An 18,669-nucleotide genomic window follows, 5' to 3' on the forward strand; every position below is an offset into this window, starting at 1 on the left:
ACAAAAGGTAAGAAAAGGTAGAAGACCTTTGAATGGCCTTCAGGAAGCCTGGAGAACTATTACTAAAGACTACTTAAAGACATGAAAAGAAGGTTTGCCTAAGAATATAGGTGGCTATTCTAAATATTGACTTTTAAGGTCGTTGAACTGTTGAATTGTTTTGTTCTTATTTTTAATGCTGAGCTTTTTCTACTTTTTTTTTTTTTTTACACTATTTTGTTAAACGTTTTGGTTGCTTTAACACAGGAAATAAAATTAAACTATATGTGTCGTAGAAGAGAAAACCGGACAAACAAAGCTGCTGAAACATTTCGTGATTATGAAGCGTTTGCATCCCGGCCAAAAAAAAAAAAAAAAAAAAAATCCTCCTGCGGTCACGTGACTCCGGATGAGCCAGATTAACGGCTCTCTGTTTCTGTGTTTCCCACTTGCTGAAACATCTCCTCAAACGGGCGCTGGATGTGGCGGCGGTCCTAGCAGCGAAGACGCTATCTTTCCCACCTTTTTTCGGTTATCGTAGCCTTGACTAGTCAGTTGTTTTCGACGGCATTCATGAAATAACCTGAAATTCAGTGTGTGGACAAAAATATGATTTCGCCGTGGGACCGGTGGTACTCGACGAGCTGCTGCCTCTGCTGCCATGTACGAACAGGCACCATTATTTTGGGAATATGGTATATGGTAAGTCCTTTTTTTTTTCATTTCGTGTCAGGTCCCAGACGTGAATGAATATGGCTGAATATGTGTGACAAATTATGAAAATATTTAATCAATATCGAGTCGCGTAAGTTAGACAGCTAACTCCCATCTGTTTTCCATGTTTTTCACTTGTTATGTTAAAAACAGGGTGCCAGCGTTTGAACTAATTTAAAAATGTTAGCAAAATAACCTTTAGCATCTGTAGTTTTTTTGTTTTTGTTTTTTTGTTCTTGGCTGTATAAGCATATAAACAAAGTGTCTAATAAATTCATTTCTTTTTTATTTTTGTGTTTCCTCCTAAGCTAATCCTAAGCTTACAGTTTTAGGGGGCTGATGCCTCCTTTTCCATCTCTCCACATGTTTACCCGGTTAAATATAGTTTGCCTCCGATATTTCCCACCCGAAAGGATAACTTGAAGTCGTAAACATAGTTCGGTAAGACTGGTGAAATCCCCGACCTTCATAAGCCTCCCTTATTTTGAGCCTAATACTGATCAACAAGGCCATAAAAAGCAACAAAAACCTCCATGAGATGTGTTCACATGAGGTGAAAGTGGTGACATAAGACCGATGAGCTTGTTCTCCAAGTCCTGTGGTTTTCTGTTGTATTGTATTGTGTGTTGTATTGAACCTGCTCAGCAGTACATCAATACCACTTTCCTTAAATTACACATAACATTAGAGCTCTAACAATCAGTGATGATTATGAGGAAAGAGGGAGAAAGCAGTTTAGATATATTGCCTTGTTTCCTATTGTCTGGCAATTGTCAAACTGATCACAGGGGCTAAACCTTCTTGTTTGTTTTTGGGGGGGTTTTGTACTCCCGATTGTCTTTGGCTTGTAAACCAAAGAACCCCTAAACCATTAAGGGGTTAAAGTAACAAAAACAATCCCAGTCATTTTATCTTTTTGAACACCTGTCTCCTAAATATATCCACACCTTGTCCTACCTCTAAATAATACCTCATTCAAGACAGATAAATAGATATTTAATTGATCCAAAAAGGGAAATTATTGTGTTACAGGAGCAGGATAAAGAATAATCAATAGTACAGTCTACAATAAATAAACAATAAATAAGTCCCATAGATGCATAGTGAGGACTTTATACTGTGAGGTAGAGGTAGTGCAAATATTTTTATATATACAAAGGTGATTACAAAATAAAAATGAGGTTAAATTAAAGAAAATATTTTTTTTTTAAACTGATACTGTGCAAGAGAGTAGTGCAAGTTGCATTAATAAATAATACAAGAAGGTATAACAGGAAAATAAGAGTTATTTTACAGTTGCCTGACTCGCTCAGTGCATCTTAACTTATCATTGCTAATCAGCTGTCACATTATCTGAATTACATTACTAACTGCACTGTTCTGTTCAACAGTAATATTGATTTTCCTGTCCTCACAGCTCATCAATGCGGTGGTCTTACTCATTCTGCTGTCAGCTCTTAATGACCCAGTTCAGTACCGCTACCACCTTACCAGCTCTGAGCTGGGAACTGACATCGACGTCATGGACGATGCGAGTAAGTTGCAGCTAATCCTCCCGTTATTAAAAGATAAATGTCCTCAGCGAAGGATTCAGACTGTATAAAGTCAACCCATGTCTTGTTTTAGCTCTGCCAGTTTAAGGATTTGCTGTTGTGAAGTGATTAGCTTTGTGTTTGGGGCTGTTGGTTATATAAAACAAGACAATTTCTGATATTTTATCCACAAGGGAACTGATTTATTAATTTAAAAAGTTATTAGTGGATATATAGGAGATTTTAAAAAAAATTTGGTTGCAGCTTTAAAGCAAACATTTCTGGTTGTTCCAGATGTACCACTGAATATTAGAAGTGAATGTTAGGGCCTGTTCTTGTGCTTCAGAGATTGGATTTCACTGATTGGATTTCTTGCTGTCAGCCATATCCAGAAAGGGTAGAACCAAAAAACGTTTGTGTGGATTTTTACTTTTTCTCATTCAGAATGAGCCTGTAGAGAGTGATTATGCATGTATTGGTTTATGTCTAGAAAAGCTAATGTGTCTGTCTCTCATTATTTAACAGACTGGAAATAGCCTAATCTAATGTGGTGTATCAGCAAATAAAAAAGCAGGCACAGATGTTTATTTGTTGTGTAAATTTTGCGTTGACTAAATTTTGGAAAACAGTGTGATGAAGAGCTGAAAGACTTTGAAACTGTCTGTATTTGATCCTGTTGAAAAGTAAGAACAAGATAGAATAGAAATAGAAATATCCTTTATTGTCCCTCATTGGGGAAATTCACATGTTCCAGCAGCAAAGTAACAGACAGATGGAGCATGCAGAGCCATTCAAAAGTGAAGAATATAACATTAAAAAAGAAGAAGACTGTACAGAGCAAATTTACAACATAAGAAAAAATGAATACTATACATTTATTAAAAATAGCATACTCAGGTTCAAAGAAATATGCAGCTGAGAAGCATAAGTTTTTACAAAGATGTATAAAAAGTGCTGTATATTTATGCTTAAAAACAACAACGACAGACTATATCAGTATTGACATTGACCCAGAATTTCATATTTTGTGTCTGTAGGAATTTCCTGTTATTTCTGACCAAGTAAAATATGGTTGGTTAGTGGTTAACTAAGTTATACAACTATAAAGAAATAGAAAAGAAAACCCCTGTGGTGTTTACTTTACTCCATTCATCTCTTTCCATGAGAGATTCAACTGAAAATGTCAAATGAGAAGCTAGACGGCAGCGCTAGAAGCAAATTACCTCCAAGTCAGTTTTCGGTAGTTTTACACATGTAATTAAACATTTATTTCTGCAAAGTTGAAGCCAAGAATGATTATGATCAGTCGATGCTCAAGATGTATCAGCAGCATCAGTTTCGTAGCTCATTAACAGTAGTGTATGAATCTATGCTGGTGTTCGTTAAAATCAACTGTCATGTCCATGCAACTCCACGTGTTTCTGCAGCTGTAGCATCACCTGTCCTTTCTGCCCACCACTTCGTTTCTGAGAACGCTGCTCTCAGCACAGACATAGCTGAGTAAGCTGGGCACCATAGAGAACAAATCAGCGTGCATGTGTATTTTCAGTGCTTCCCCTCCAGCAGCTATCATCATCACAGTCGCCTCTGGAGCGCCACAGATACTGTCAGCGGCTACTCTGATTAAAAATGACTGCTCTAATTCTCTTTCGGATTAAAACGGTCATCTTGACAGAGTCTCCTCTCACAAAGCTTATGTGGCACTGGTTAGAGTGGTAGTCTGTTTATGTATGCGTGTATTGTTTATTGTTTATATGCGGTATGTAAGAACCTCTGTGTCTGTGTTGCTTAAAAGCATGTCTTCTGTTCCTGGGTGTTACCAGGGTGAAGTTTGTGAAGTTATGGAATATTAACTAATATAGTTCACTGTCAGTACAAGCACTTATTAGTCAGTATAGCTTCTCCCAGTAGTGATCTGGGGTCCTTCTTACACACCATCACATACACACAGATATCCTGGTTCGGCCACATGTTAGCGGATGTTTGTTGAGTGCTACACTGATAGCGACGAATGTTGCATCAGGGATTCTCACAGCTGTAATGTGAACGTGAGAGGGACAACTCTTGCATAACGATACCCATATTTTGATCGTGTTATGTCCAAAGCAGATTGAGGGCTAAAGATAGTACAATTACTTAAGGTGCTTTAAAAAAAAAAAAAAAAAAATCCATGCCCTCTTTAGAGCTGGCCAACTGCCTGTATTTTTATATCAGCACATTTGCTCCAGTTTGCATCTAGCATTGCTTTGTGATCTGTATTTGGGTATGTGATGTAGATACTAGCATGTAATCTGTGGTGTTTGCAATTATGCTTGGTAGTGAAAGATGTAGTTGTTCTCTTGATTGTTGGGTTGGCTTCAGGTAGCAGGAAAAGTGAACAGGAGTCTGGTTATGTTGATAGTGCACTGGAAGACTGATAATTACCATTGATCTGTATTATTGGATATCAGAAATATTTTTTTTTTGTAAAACATTTCATGATATGAATATATGTTAATCTAAAAAATTCCAGCACACCTCAGCAGAAAAGCCTTCACCCTAAACGGATTTCACGGAAACAACTTGGAAAAGGTGTAGGAGTCTATAAGAGTGTTAACACATAAATATATCTTTTTAACCTGCAATATTACTCACAATTGAATTTATTCCTAGCAACCCAAATTAGTATTAAATGCAACAATTTATTTAATATTTTTTAAATCTCCCAGCTAAATTTTGGTGTGAGCCCAGATATTCAGTGGCCTGTAATTTATAAATGTATAAATATGACTTCTTTACCTGTCACCGTTTTGTATGGTCTATTTTAAAGGATTGCAATGTGGATAGTTTACTTTAATGAGGCCACAGGGTAATTAACATTATCTTTAATTACTGGATTTATTGTGGGAGCAAAACATAAGTCATCAAAAACTCCTACAGATAAAAACGAACTGTGATTAGCTGGTCTAATCTAGTCCTACAAAATCAAACAAAGCTAATCTGCCCCTTTCAACACAGTGTGTATAATTCAAACAGAAAATTTTCATATATTTTCTAACCATTATACCATCAGAGCTTAATTGTAAAGTAGAAGACACAAAAAGCCTTTATTTCTTCAGTCACTGATCTGATCACCAATGAGTACAATGTCAGTGTCTTTCAGGGAAAGCATTAAAGGTGACATGTTCTCATGTCATTGCCTTGTATGTTTGTCTTTCCTCAGATATCTGCATAGCCACTGCAATATCCCTACTCATGATTCTTATATGTGGCATGGCGACATACGGTGCTTACAAGGTGAGCGAACAAAAGCAAATGACATTCAAGCACAAATCTAACTTGGGAAAACTAACCGAGTGTTTTTATCTGATCTGAATCTCTCCTCTATAGCAACACGCTGCTTGGATCATCCCATTCTTCTGCTACCAAATCTTTGACTTTGCCCTTAATACACTGGTAGCCATTAGTGTGGTGGTTTACCCCAACACGGTGCAGGACTATCTCCAGCAGCTGGTGAGGACTGTTTCATTCCAACTAAAATGTCCACCTTAACAACTGTCTTCATCTTAATGGAAATTTAAGATGCTTAGTTATTAGATTAGGTGCTAATGTACTGAGTAACTGAGATTTTTATTTTATTTTATATTTCTTTATTTATGTTTTAAAGGGCCAGTTGTGTGTTTTAGGTCCAACATTTCTCTTTGCTTTTTTACATTTGACTTATTTCATCTTCCCCTGTCCCACTTTCCCTTCCAGCCGGGGACATTTCCATACAAAGAGGATATCATGTCCACCAACAACATGTGCCTAGTCTTTGCAGTCCTCCTCTTCATCGGCTGCATCCTGTCCTTCAAGGTAAGGATAAATATTCTAGCATAGCTTGCTTTTGTATCTCATATAAAACTGTACAAATACACAGTAAAACAATTACTCCAGAACACACACTCACTGAGTATTTGTTCACTCTGGAAACGTCCTTTTATGATTTGTTCCTCATATTGTAGTGTAATTAAGGCAATTAAGTCTCACACTGTGCTCATCTCATAGCAGAATCAACCATATGGCATGTTTAATGAATGTGCTATTGTAAACGCTCCTCTTGAGCTCATCACACAGTCAGAGAGCAGCGGGTCAGGGACAGCAGGAAACCAACTCCCATCAAACAAATTCTCCTTTAATGCTTGGATGATTCTCCAGGCGGAGCGATGCTCTGGGGCTGTTAGACGAGATGGGGCATGAAGTTGCAGTCATCTGTACAATCAAATCAAGTTGTTTCCCTTCTAAGCTGAGATTAGAAGTGTTCTCGGCAGATATCCAAAGCCGGAGCCGGAATTTTGTGACAGGAAGCAGCCACTGGAAGACACACTAGTGGACTCGCAGGCAAAAGAGTTATAAATGTCATGTCTTAGAATCTTGAGCTTTCAGTGTGTGGGATAGTCTGGCTGCTTATTCCCTGAAAAAGTCTGCTTTAAAAAGAGCTTATAGATCTGTGCCGTTTGCCAAGAAAAATGGATTGAAACTCATTTATATTAATGGGTTGAATGTGCAGTATGTATGGGCTGCTGCCTTCTATGTAGATCATATGTGAGTCTGGTGGAAAGACGCCAGATGTGAATCCTCAAGGACACATTCAGCTGTCAGAACATAGCAAACACCTGCTAAAGTCTCTGCTAAAGCCAACATCCTCCACTTGACAGCATTTGGCATAAATGTCACAGGGAGGAAGAGGAAAAGCTGGAGGGAGAAAGGAGCTGAAGATGAAGCAGCAGAAGAAATGTGAATGGATGAATGTTTCTGTGACTAAAGAGAGAGAGAGAGAGAGAGAGATAAGAGGCATAGAAAGTAAAAGGACAAGATAGTTAATTGCAGATTTTGCCAGGCCACTGTGCAACTACTCATTATTTTCCTCATAAACAAACAAAAAAAAAATATTGAATAGTGAACAGAGAAAAAATGATGAACAAAACCAATAAACATTCCCAAGGAGTAGAGCTAGCTGTGTTGTCAGCATTTTAAATATATGTAGATTGTTGCTTTCTGTGAGGAAGTCAGCTCATAAGATGCAAAAGTAATTGGCTATGCTCTGCTTGGCTTTCTTGTTAGTTGCTCTTACTGCTGGCAGAGGACTCAGCAGGCTGCTCACATACACACACATACACAATGGAACTCCTTTTCCTTTGCCAAGCTGAACAAACCTAAACCTCAGTGCAGGCAAAGGCTCAGAGAAACAGGAGCTTTTAGTCAAATGTTAGAGGCACATCCAGGAAAATGCCCAAACATAAAACTGTCTTAATTTTTAACAGCTGAATTGAATCACCATGTGTCACCAGTCTGTAACAGCAATATGATGCATCTCTGCCGTCGTCATGCCTAATGTTGATAAATGGATGAGATCACAGCGAGCAGCATCTGTAATGATGAAGAGTGTTTCTAAAGGTTATTGTGTGTTGTTTGCTCTCACCTCCTGTGACAGGCCTACCTGATCGGCTGTGTGTGGAACTGCTACAGATATGTGAGCGGCAGGGGCACCACGGAGGTCCTGGTTTATGTCACCACAAACGACACCACGGTGAGTCCGCTTAGCCACCCACCAGCATCTCACCTCAAGGACACACTAACAGTCCCTCTGCTGTCAGAACTTCATTTTATTGCATTTGCGCAGCATTGATTTTTACACTTTGGTTTGAAAGCTCTCTGTTCATTATGTTAGCAAAAATGTACACTTAGAAAAGTCACTTTCATCTCGTTGTTTGACACATTAACTTCACTGAAATATATCAAATTCTAGTCTCGACAATAATCAGGGATTATTTAGCTGTAATAAAAATATAAACTCTTCACAGAAGAGCATTTTAGTAGGAGTTTTTCATAGATTTAGAATGAAAAAAATCAAAGAACTCTAAGTCACTTTGATTTAAATACATAAACAAAATAATAATATGGACAAAATAATGGTTATAGATTGGTTACTGGTTATAGATTTTAAAGTGTAACTGTTTAACCTCAGATTTAGATGTTTTCTTCGGTGTCTGTGTTATTTCAGTTAAATTATCTATTAAAAAGAATGCAGAAAGCAAAGTGATGCATTCACAAAGTGAACTTATTGTCTCTTAAAATGTTTTTGTTGGCTGTACATGAAACCAACTTACAGTAGCACCAAAGTGAATGTTGAAAATGTTTCTTTAAATACGGCAGTGACCGAATTTGTGTTTGATAAATTTGACTTTTTCAAAGGTGGAGCTGGTGTGTGTTGAGCATAAAATCTTGTAGAGTCCAACTTTTTATATAAATACATAATTACCAGTGAGGTTAACCAGTGAGGAGCTATTATATTGAGAAATTAAAGTGATTCAGATTAAAATGTATAAATTGTCTACATGTGTCACATTATGTACTTAAGTTGCATTGCAGGTTATACAGTGGCTAGTAATTGTATTTAAATTCTTTAATGTTAGTTTATGCTGTATATAGTCAGTGATGGGACACTGTATAGTAGACCCTGTAGGTTGTCCTGAGGTGTGATTGGCTGGCTTTTTAGAGTTGGGTATAGTCCACTCCACATGCCCCCCCCCTCAGCGTTCACTCACAAGGTTTTTGAAAGGCTTTACCATAGTCACGGTTTCCATTTGTCCGTTTGTAATCCTCCAGGATGATACACAAGACATTAATCTGTCTCACAGCCGTTGTCGTCTCAGTACGCAGTACTTCATCTGTCACTTTGTCCTTGTGCCGCCATGGCCCTGCTGCACGCTGCTGACGTTTTTCACCTTGTGAAACAGACTGCACACCCGGCAGCTAATCCAGCAGGGGCTGAAGTCATATTGTGTATCATATAATAATAATAATAATAATAATAATAATGATGCATTGGATTTATTTAGCGCTTTTCAAGGCACCCAAAGCGCTTTACAATGACATTATTCATTCACGCTCACATTCACACACTGGTGGAGGCAAGCTACGGTTGTAGCCACAGCTGCCCTGGGGCAGACTGACAGAAGCGAGGCTGCCATATCGCGCCATTGGCCCCTCTGGCCAACACCAGTAGGCGGTAGGGTAAAGTGTCTTGCCCAAGGACACAACGACCAGGACAGAGAGGCCGGGGATCGAACCGGCGACCTTCCGGTTACAGGTGCCCTTCCCAACCCCCTGAGCCACGGTCGCCCCATGGCCTTTTAGCAACTATCAGATACGTGCCAGTCACTCTGTCCACTGTCTCTGTGGAGAAACAAGTTGTGTTTATTTTAGTGGAATTAAATTAGAAGATTAAGAAAACAAGCAAATACTTAATCTAGAATTATACTGACTCTTAGATATATTCGAAGAAAAAAGACAATAATTTAGCGGGTCTAGTGGATTAGCAGGTAAATGTAGAGTCAATGCCTTGATATTAGACTTCTTTATGTCCCCAGAAACACACCTGGCAAATGTGAAGTAGATCAAGGTCAACACAAAGAGACACGTACAGAGATTCCTTCATTTATTATTTATAAAATCAGTGAAAATCCTGTGAAAATCACAGAGAATGTATGAATATACCTAAACATCTAATTAAATACAAGAAACAAATCTAAAAAGAAACACTTTAGTTGGCTAATCTAAACCAAAACATCTCTGTGTGTATATGTAAATGTATTAATTTATCATTGTGTATATAGTTGGATAAATGTTGACTAACAATCCAAATATTTATTCAGAGTATTTATTTAAACAAAAAAGAAAGACTTGGAACAGCTGAAAAACCTGAAGGCTGCAGCATAAGCATTGTGAATTTCAATACAAGAGCTATGTGACAACAAATGGTTTAAGTTCAACAAATATTTGTGTCACATAAACAGGTTAAAATAGTTTTCGTTGGCCTTAATAATGATGAGGATTTATCGCTGTGTTTCCTGTGTCCACACACAGCTGAATGGAGCATTGCGTCTATTTTTACTGTTATGGAGCTGGAGGTGTGTCTAAATGGCTTTTTACAAGCACCAACATCAAGTACCCAGCTGTTTATCTGCAGTGCTTTTATATAAATGCCATTAAAATGCACAAGGGTCGTTTCTCTCTCTCTTTCTCTGGGATTTTTTTCTGTCCCTTCTCTTTATATTCCTCTGTCCTTCCTCTTCTTCTGGACATGTTACATAATTGTCTGCTTGTCTGCTTTATTTCAAACCCTCTCTGTGATATGTTTGCCGGCCATCCCTGGCTGTTTCACAGTTCCATCTCCTTGGAGCGTTTTCTTTTTTTCTTTTTTTTTTCTCACTCTTTCACTGAATTAGCAGCAGTACTGGTTTTATAACACCATTTACAGAGAAGGAGCTCTGATAGAGAGAGGAGTGCAGCCTGGCCTGTAAAGCAGGGCCCTGTGTGTGTGTGCGTGTGTGTGTGTGTGTTATCCTTGCAGCTTGTCTTCTATGGGTATGCAGGGCTCGCAAAATTTCAAAATCTCTGGTAGCCCTTCGGGCAGGGACTCTTCAGTTTTTGGTAGCCCCAAATAAATTTAAGTAGCCCGAATAAAAAAATAGAGCAATTTTTTGATTGATGTTTTGTTTCCTGTTTTGTTTCCGTTACAATATTATACATTAAAGTATAATATTGTAACGGAAACAAAACATTAATCAAAAAATTGTTGAAACACAAATTACAACATTGTATAAAAATTACAATCATCAACTCAAATACTTGGTTCTAATTGAACAGAAATTTCTATGAACTTGTAAGAACTGTGTAGAACATGAATCAGTCTGTGTCAGATCCTGAATCTGAAATTTCCACTGAAGTCAAGGGTAAGAGATAAGTGGAACCAAGATCTAGGCCATTTGCTTTTTGAAGTTTGCAAAGACTGCTAAATTTTGCCAGTGGTAGTTCACTCTGTGCAACATAGTACGCTGTTCTAAACAGATTTTTCAGGTTTATTTTCAGTATGTTATTTGCAATTGGTGTTTGTTCTGGGAAAGATATTGCAGACTGAGCAATAATGCATTTCTTGCATTTCTCATGGGTTCTAATGGGGGTCTTTCTTAAAATTACTGGTCCCAGTAACAAAGGCGCTTGTCGACTCAGAAATCGAGGGAAAAGCAACAACACACCCGGCAGAACATTGTGTTATTTACAGGGGTGCACATAAGTGGTCTGCATGTGCACATTCGCTGTCAAAATAAAAGACGCGCACCAGATAAGAAGTTGCAACGCGTGTTTGCGTACATATAAAGGCACTGTTTTTGTCCGCCAGAGTGGGATTTTCACGGCACATTCTGCACCACATCTCTGTGCGTTCATCATTTGTTTGAAGCCAGCTCACCTCCTGCAACCACTTTTCAGAGAATACGCGCTTCTTTTGCGGTTCGGACTTCTGACATTTCTTTGGAGGTGGAGGAACACCAAAGTAATTGCTTAAAGGAGTTTGCTTCTTCGACATCTTTAAGAGTTCTAAACAAATGTCTGTCCTCCTCCAGAAAATCTTATGTACTCAAACGCGCGTTGCAACTTCTTATCTTGTGCGCGTTTTTATTTTGACAGCGAATGCGCACCTGTGGACCACTTATGTGCACCCTGGTTATTTAGCTTGTCATATTCCAGCCACAGAAATTCTTTTGTCCATGAAACTATAAAGCTGCACTTTCTTTTGCCTTATAGTCTGATTTGTCATAACTTTTCCGTTTTGTGGTAGGCTTTTCTTTGGCTGTCACTTCTTCACCCTGACTTGTCTTATTTGGCTCAGCAGAACTAAAATATATATCCTGCTGCTTTTACACACGTACTTACATAGCGCTCAGCGATTCTCTGCGCGATCAACCTCTCACATGTTTAAGCTTGCTGCGGGAGATTTCACTTGTCATGTTTGCACAGTAAGCTAACGACTGATAAGACGATGTCAGAGGAATTGGTGCGCAAATGATCGTCACTCACCAATTAGTGCTGCCGCTCTCTACACACCGTTCGCGCGATCGCAAAGTGAAAGCAAAAAACAAGCACAAATTCAAACGCGATTTCAGTATGTCACATATTGGCAGTGGCTCATCGATGCCAATGACATAATTACTCAGCTACATTTCCGAAAGAATGCAAAAGCATTGACATATATTTTTCCTTCCTATGATAGCCCGACGGGCAGGGCTGAGATAGATTTTGGTAGCCCGACTGGAAAAATCGGTAGCCCCGGGACGTCGGGCTAGCGATTTTGCGAGCCCTGGTATGAAATAAGGGTCTATTGGATGGAGAGGAAAAACTCCAAAGGAAGCTATACCACTTTACAATGTGATATGGTGTAACGTGTTGCATATTTAGCAGGTGAAATTTAAATTCTGCAAAAGTAGTGTCCAGTTACAACACTTTAAAGTAATCTTATTACACTGTATTTTAGTTTATAGAAGCAAACTGTTTATATTTGGGTTATATTCCGGTTTTATTGTATATAAACGAACTTGGACCTCTTATGGAGTACCTCAGTTTCTTTTTCTCTTTCCTCTACACACCGTACAATATGAAATATGTACAGTACATTTTAAATGTAAATGGCTTTAATTGTTTGTAGCTTCGTTTCACTACAATGAAGCTCTTTGTCTATTAACAACATCATAAACACAGCATCCCATGGACCAGTTGTTCATATTTTTGGCCCCCTGCTGTCAGTAAAAGGGTACAACATGTAGGCTCTGGATAATACCAGCACATCGCTTTCAGGCTCTGGTCACACAGCCTTAGAGACCATTAGCAACCGCCTGACAACCACCAGTTGCCAGGGAAAAAATGAGTATTTGTCAACTGGTTGCTAGATGTTGCTGGCAGTTACTGTGAAATCAGCTGCTAAAGCTCAAGTGACACAGGCTCTAGACACTGGTCAGTGATCCCCTGGTACCCACTGCTTGCTAGGGAAAAATATGTATTCCCCACTGGCTGGTGAGTGGTTGTGTGAGGCTTCTTTCTGTATTTATTGTTCAGAGAGAAGTCTATACCGCCCTGAAAACTCTTTGCATGGGCCACCTAGCATTTAGGTGGTCGCTCACAGTTTGTATGGATGGTGCCAACTTGTGTGTAAGCACTCGCCAAGTGGAAGTGACAGCGAAGAGTGCCAGCATGTTTTTAAGTGGTGATTTGGAACTGAGCTACTTTTGTTTTCTTATTTCAGGTTCTGCTGCCACCATACGAGGAAGCTGTTGCCATCCCACCGAAGGAGCCTCCCCCACAGTATATGGAGGCATGAGATATGCCCTCACTGCTGGATTATGTACCCCAATCCTCCGACCACATCTCCTTACAGCAGTAGGACTCCAACGCTGGCTGCATCGTGTTGGAAAAACAATGTCTTAGATGCTGGTCCAGCTTGGATTCCTGCCAAATTTAGAGTAAATTAGGCCGACCTGAGCCAGTATTGCCATAAACTCTACTCCCCTCCACCACCACCACCCTCCCGGTTGTTGTGACATATGTCCCCTCTTCTCGTCCCCTTTGTCCTCTTCCAAGGACAGCATCACATCAGCTTTCAGACTACAACCCCCACCACCCACACTAATTCAGCCAATCCTCTGGATAGCTGCTGTTCCTTGGAAGTGACTCCTGCACACCTTGATAACCCGACTTAATGTGCACTTTTCTTCACGTGAAAAGTGCAACGGTTTGGCCACCAACTGTTAACCCAAATTACTGTGAACCTCTTTTGCAGTGTTTTGTCTAGAAACAAACTACCTGAATAGAGACAAAGCAACAAAAATAGCGAGAAGGAAACTTACATTATTAGTTATACAAGAGCACTTTTTTTCAGAAATTGAAAAATTTCCTTAGTTGAATGTAATTTTTGTAAGACGTTTTTGTATCACAGTAAAAACTGAGAGAAAACACACAAATACTAAAAGGATCTCCTGTTCTTATAAAATATCTCTGGCGTGCTGATGTTGCTCATCCTGCTGGGAAAGTGTTTCGAGAGAGGTTTTGTGACCGATAATTACTCTTGTCTTCCTTTTGTATCCACAGTATGTGAACCCATAAGCCATCAACTGGCTGTGTAAACCCCGTTCGCACCGTTGATTTAAATCCCAGTATTCCATTTTGCCTTCCTCGCCACCTCCTTTGTATGTTCAAAATCGAAAAAGTTTGTGATAATCCAGTGAAGACCTTAGCACAAACCTGACACACATTCAGAAACCCTATACACAGAAACGTGTGTGAGTAATGATATTGATAAATATATGGAAATGTTCCCATCTGTCTTGTGTTCTGGTCGAGTTTTGGCTGCAACAGCATCGACTGCGTCTTTGTTTGTTTTTTGTACATGGATCATGGTGTGTGAGCTGATCTTTTTAGTTGAGCTAACTTAGCTGGGCCGAGGGCATTTCCTATAAATACTCTGTGACATGCTGTTGCACATGCAGATTCTATGTGTGTGTTTACATTTTTATGTGCGCTTGCCTGCGTGTGACATTATCATGTAACTCCTAGGTCACGTATGTGTCGTAACATTTAGTTTTCCCATGCGGCAATGATTTGATGAGATGTTTCCCTCGTTGGTGGTTTTCTTGAAATGAAAACATTGGATGGGACTCTAAAGCAGTAGCTCAGCATAATAACACAAAATCAGTATACATTATATGACGCTAGTTAAACAGTGCAAATGCTTGTCCTTTGTCAAGAACCGTTTAGGAAAACAGTCAGTAGACAGTAAATAATGTATTTAATCCGTTTACATGAATTACATTTTATTATTCAGTCTATGCAACAGTGCATTCACCAACTTGTTAGGCTTGGAAATACAGATGTGGTCAGAAGTTCGCATCTACTTAGGAGCTGTGGGAAGGCCATTCCATAAGCTTAAGGTTATCCTGCTCTATCCATGTGTGTTTAGGATCATTGCCCTGTTGGAAGAACCCAAATGTGTGACAATTTTAACTTGTGCAAATCTACAATTCTCCTTAGAGCTTCACTGAGATAAGCTGTATAATCATTCATCCCTGGAAAAACAACAGCTCAAATATATCATTATAAAAGCCAAAACATAACCCAACATTCATGTTCAAGATGAGTGTGTGTAAACTTCTGACCACAGGTGTACGTGCACCATGAAGTAGTTTTGTTCCATTTGATACTAATACTGTAGTCCACAGTGTAGCCATATGTCGGCCTCTCTGTCCTCGTCCCTGTCTGTGTGAATTATGGCCGCTGCTTCTGCAAATCCAACAAAGCTGAACATGAAATTGCACTTTAAACTCAGTGTGGGCTCACTGAAAACTGCTGTATCTGTGGTTGTTTTTGTGTTTTCCATCTTTGTTGTGTGATCTGTCTGCAAAGTTGCAAAGGTGAACATTTTCATGAGTCTGAAGAATTTCTGCTGAGTTTTGCAGGCTTTAATGCTTGGACAGTGTCTGAACCAGTGGATGGCTGATGGCTGTTTTTTTTTTTTTTTTTTTTTTTTTTTTTATTAGTCACTACGAGACTGTTCTCCTCTCTTTTCTTGTTGGATCTGCATGAGCTCACGTCTTTAATTCTGAATAATAAAAAAGCTAAAACATCTAGTCCATGCTGAATTTGAGTCTGTTTTCGAGGGGGGAATTATTTATAGAGGAGCTGTTATGCTTTAACTTAATTTCTTCTTTTTCCAGGAAGTGTTGATTGGTTTTCACTTAAAGTGAAAGCACCACAGAAAGCAGTTTTACAACCAAAAATTACAATAATAGAGAGATCAGGCTCTAAATAGTTCAAACAGGGTCCCCATGTTAAAGTCAAATAGAAATATGCCATCCTCCAATAACCAGTCTATGCTCACCAACAATGTAGTAAGATGCTCTTCCCTTTGGCAAACATACAGTCTCTTACTTGTAAGTTATTGTTATTCATCTAGCAGGAAACCCTAGAATGAGAGACATCCAGTTTCAAACCTAATATCGTCATTCTGATAATACATTAGACCAATATCTGTGCAGTTTATCATGTGACCTGATACAATGAGTATCATCATAGCTACATTCAGCCATGTTGGTGAGAGACAGGGATTGAAATTAAAATAAATTAAACATCTTAAGATTCTTAAGATACATACAGTTATAGAAGCTTTTTTCCACAGCTGTGAATAATGAGCTCACCCTGTTTGAAAGTAACCTCTGCATTGGGTTTTAAACGGTTTCTCTCTCCTCTTGGATCTGATTGATGTCAGTGGCCATCTGTTTACAGAGAGCAGCCAATCAGAATAAAGCTGGCTTTATTGGGAGGAGCTCAAACTAGTTTTGTGTACTGTGATGAATGGGAGCCCAGTGTAATGGGCTTTTTTTTTTTTTTTTTTTTTTTTTTGAGGTGGGAGGACTTAGTCCATTCAACATGCTGATACAGAAAATTATCAAACCTGTGCTTTTCCTAAGGCATTCCATTTGGGAATCACCGCAGCATGTGATAAACTGAATCATATATCCCAGCTGATTTCTAGCCCCATGTTTCAATTCTTGGATTAGTGGAGTCCAAAAATAAAAACATGGAGCTGAAACTGAACATAACAGTATTTCTTTAAATTAGCTGGCTATCTAAATAAAGTGTGAAATATGTCTTTTTATGTGTGTGTGTGTGTGTGTGTGTGTGTGTGTGTGTGAGCTTTTTTCAAACTTAGCCAGCATTTTTTCTCCTCATACTTCAGCAGTAGCTCTAAATCTTTAAGCAGCCTTGTTTTGAGACTACTGGGAGGAAGAAAAAAGGCCCTCAGAGCAACTGTGGACAAAAAAGCTGGCAGATGAGAACGGATTTAAAATGCTTCATAATGGAGGCCGGCATTACCTTGGGTCTGACGGTGCGATCCCATACAGACAAGCTCACCTACTTTCTGCCACTGGGACGCTGACAGAAAATAAACTGGGTCACATTTTGTCCCTCTTCTTGCTGAACTGCTTGTCCAAGCCAGGGCTGCAGCACTGACATCTGATTCAAAAGGACTCTTTTTGAAAAAGGACACAATAGCCAGAAAGGGCTGTTTTGTTTTTGGGTTTTTTTGTATTTTTCTTCAACATCTGGCAGAAGGATTTGTACAGAATGACCTCTATAATCCTGAAATTCTTCACCAAAATGTTTTTCAGGATTATTTTAACCAGATAAAATGAGTAAAGATAGATTTACTGAATTAGAAAAGAGAGACCTAAAATAGCTCGGTATGTGCAACCTGACAATGAGGGAAGTGTAATGGACAAAGATCCCAGTAAATGTCCACTCAGATTTAGAGTAAGTGATGCTTTTTACCACTGAAAAGTAAAAACATAAATAACATACAGGGCCTGCCAATGTGCAGCAAAGAACTTTATTTAAGTTAAAAAGTGACATTTATCCCAGAAAAACAAAAACTCATGTGGTCCCTGCAGGCTGTGTTTCTATTTGTCCTGCTGCTTCTTCACACTAACGTGAATCTTATTCTGCAGCATCCTTTGACAGGGGCGTAATTTCCAGGGGGGTTATGACCCCCCCCCCCAATAATCAGACCCAACCAAAATAACCCCCCCAATAAAATTATGAATGATCTTGCATAAATAGGCTGTTGATTTTTACTCATTTCAGGTATTACCAGCAAAATAGTTGCATGTTTAATCATCTGGGAATTTACCCAGATTTATTTAGTTATTTAGACAGAGATTTTGACCCCTCCCAATGTTCAGCACAAAGTTACGCCGATGTCCTTTGATATCGTCCTCATTTCACACAAGGCACCTGCTTCATTAGAATGATATTACCAGAAATTATTTCATTCAATTTAATTGGGAAATGAGAAAATGGCTTAGAGAAACAATGACTGGAAAGAAACTGGGTCAAAGCACTCGATGGATGATGGACAGCTTGTATCTCTCTCTGGGTCATTGGGCAGGTGCAGCAAACTTACTGTTACAACATCTAAGAGATTAATTTATTATATCATCGGTATCTTTCAGCAGGTTTTCAGGCACTGCACTAAGCCCACATGCGCATAACATTCAAATTTGCACTAAATAGTACATCAAACACATTTTGCCAATATACTTCCATTCTAAGTTCATGTATGCATTTATAACTGATGTTTGATTATAGCTTTAAATTGGTCTCATGGTATACACAGCAGTAAAAAAAACTAGTTCCTTCAGTAATTTGATTAAACATGTGAAAGATCACAGTCCCATATTTCCCACAGTAAGTAAATGTATTTTAAAGCACCTTTCAAAATACAAACTGTGATGTGCTTTATATCAGATAAAACCAACAAAATAAAAAACAAGACCATGAGTGAAATGAAACAGTTTCAGAGAGAAGATAGAAACACAGCAAAAATGCCACCCGAATGCCAGTTTATAATGACGAGTCTTTAGCTGCTTTGCAGGGCTGGACTGGGACAAAAAATTGGCTTTTGACTAGAGACCGGCCCACCAGGTATTATAGGAAAAGCCATAAAGCCATTGAATGAACTAACCTTATGAATAAAATAAAGTTCACTATCAGTAACATCATAGCACCCACCCAGCTGTATAGAAACTCCGTCATGCTA

General features: G+C 38.9%; 1 protein-coding gene across 1 annotated transcript; it reads left to right on the plus strand.

Annotated features, from left to right (window-relative positions):
* Window positions 1–413: 413 nt before the first annotated feature.
* Window positions 414–15,695, plus strand: laptm4b (lysosomal protein transmembrane 4 beta). The gene is made up of 7 exons (XM_031742454.2): window positions 414–681; window positions 2,111–2,228; window positions 5,428–5,501; window positions 5,595–5,717; window positions 5,961–6,059; window positions 7,678–7,773; window positions 13,324–15,695. The coding sequence occupies exons 1-7, from the start codon at window positions 589–591 to the stop codon at window positions 13,396–13,398; spliced, it is 678 nt and encodes a 225-aa protein (XP_031598314.1). The 5' UTR covers window positions 414–588; the 3' UTR covers window positions 13,399–15,695.
* The last annotated feature ends 2,974 nt before the right edge of the window (window positions 15,696–18,669 follow it).

The sequence above is a fragment of the Oreochromis aureus genome, linkage group 22 (assembly GCF_013358895.1).
Source record: "Oreochromis aureus strain Israel breed Guangdong linkage group 22, ZZ_aureus, whole genome shotgun sequence".
Classification (NCBI taxonomy): domain Eukaryota; kingdom Metazoa; phylum Chordata; class Actinopteri; order Cichliformes; family Cichlidae; genus Oreochromis; species Oreochromis aureus.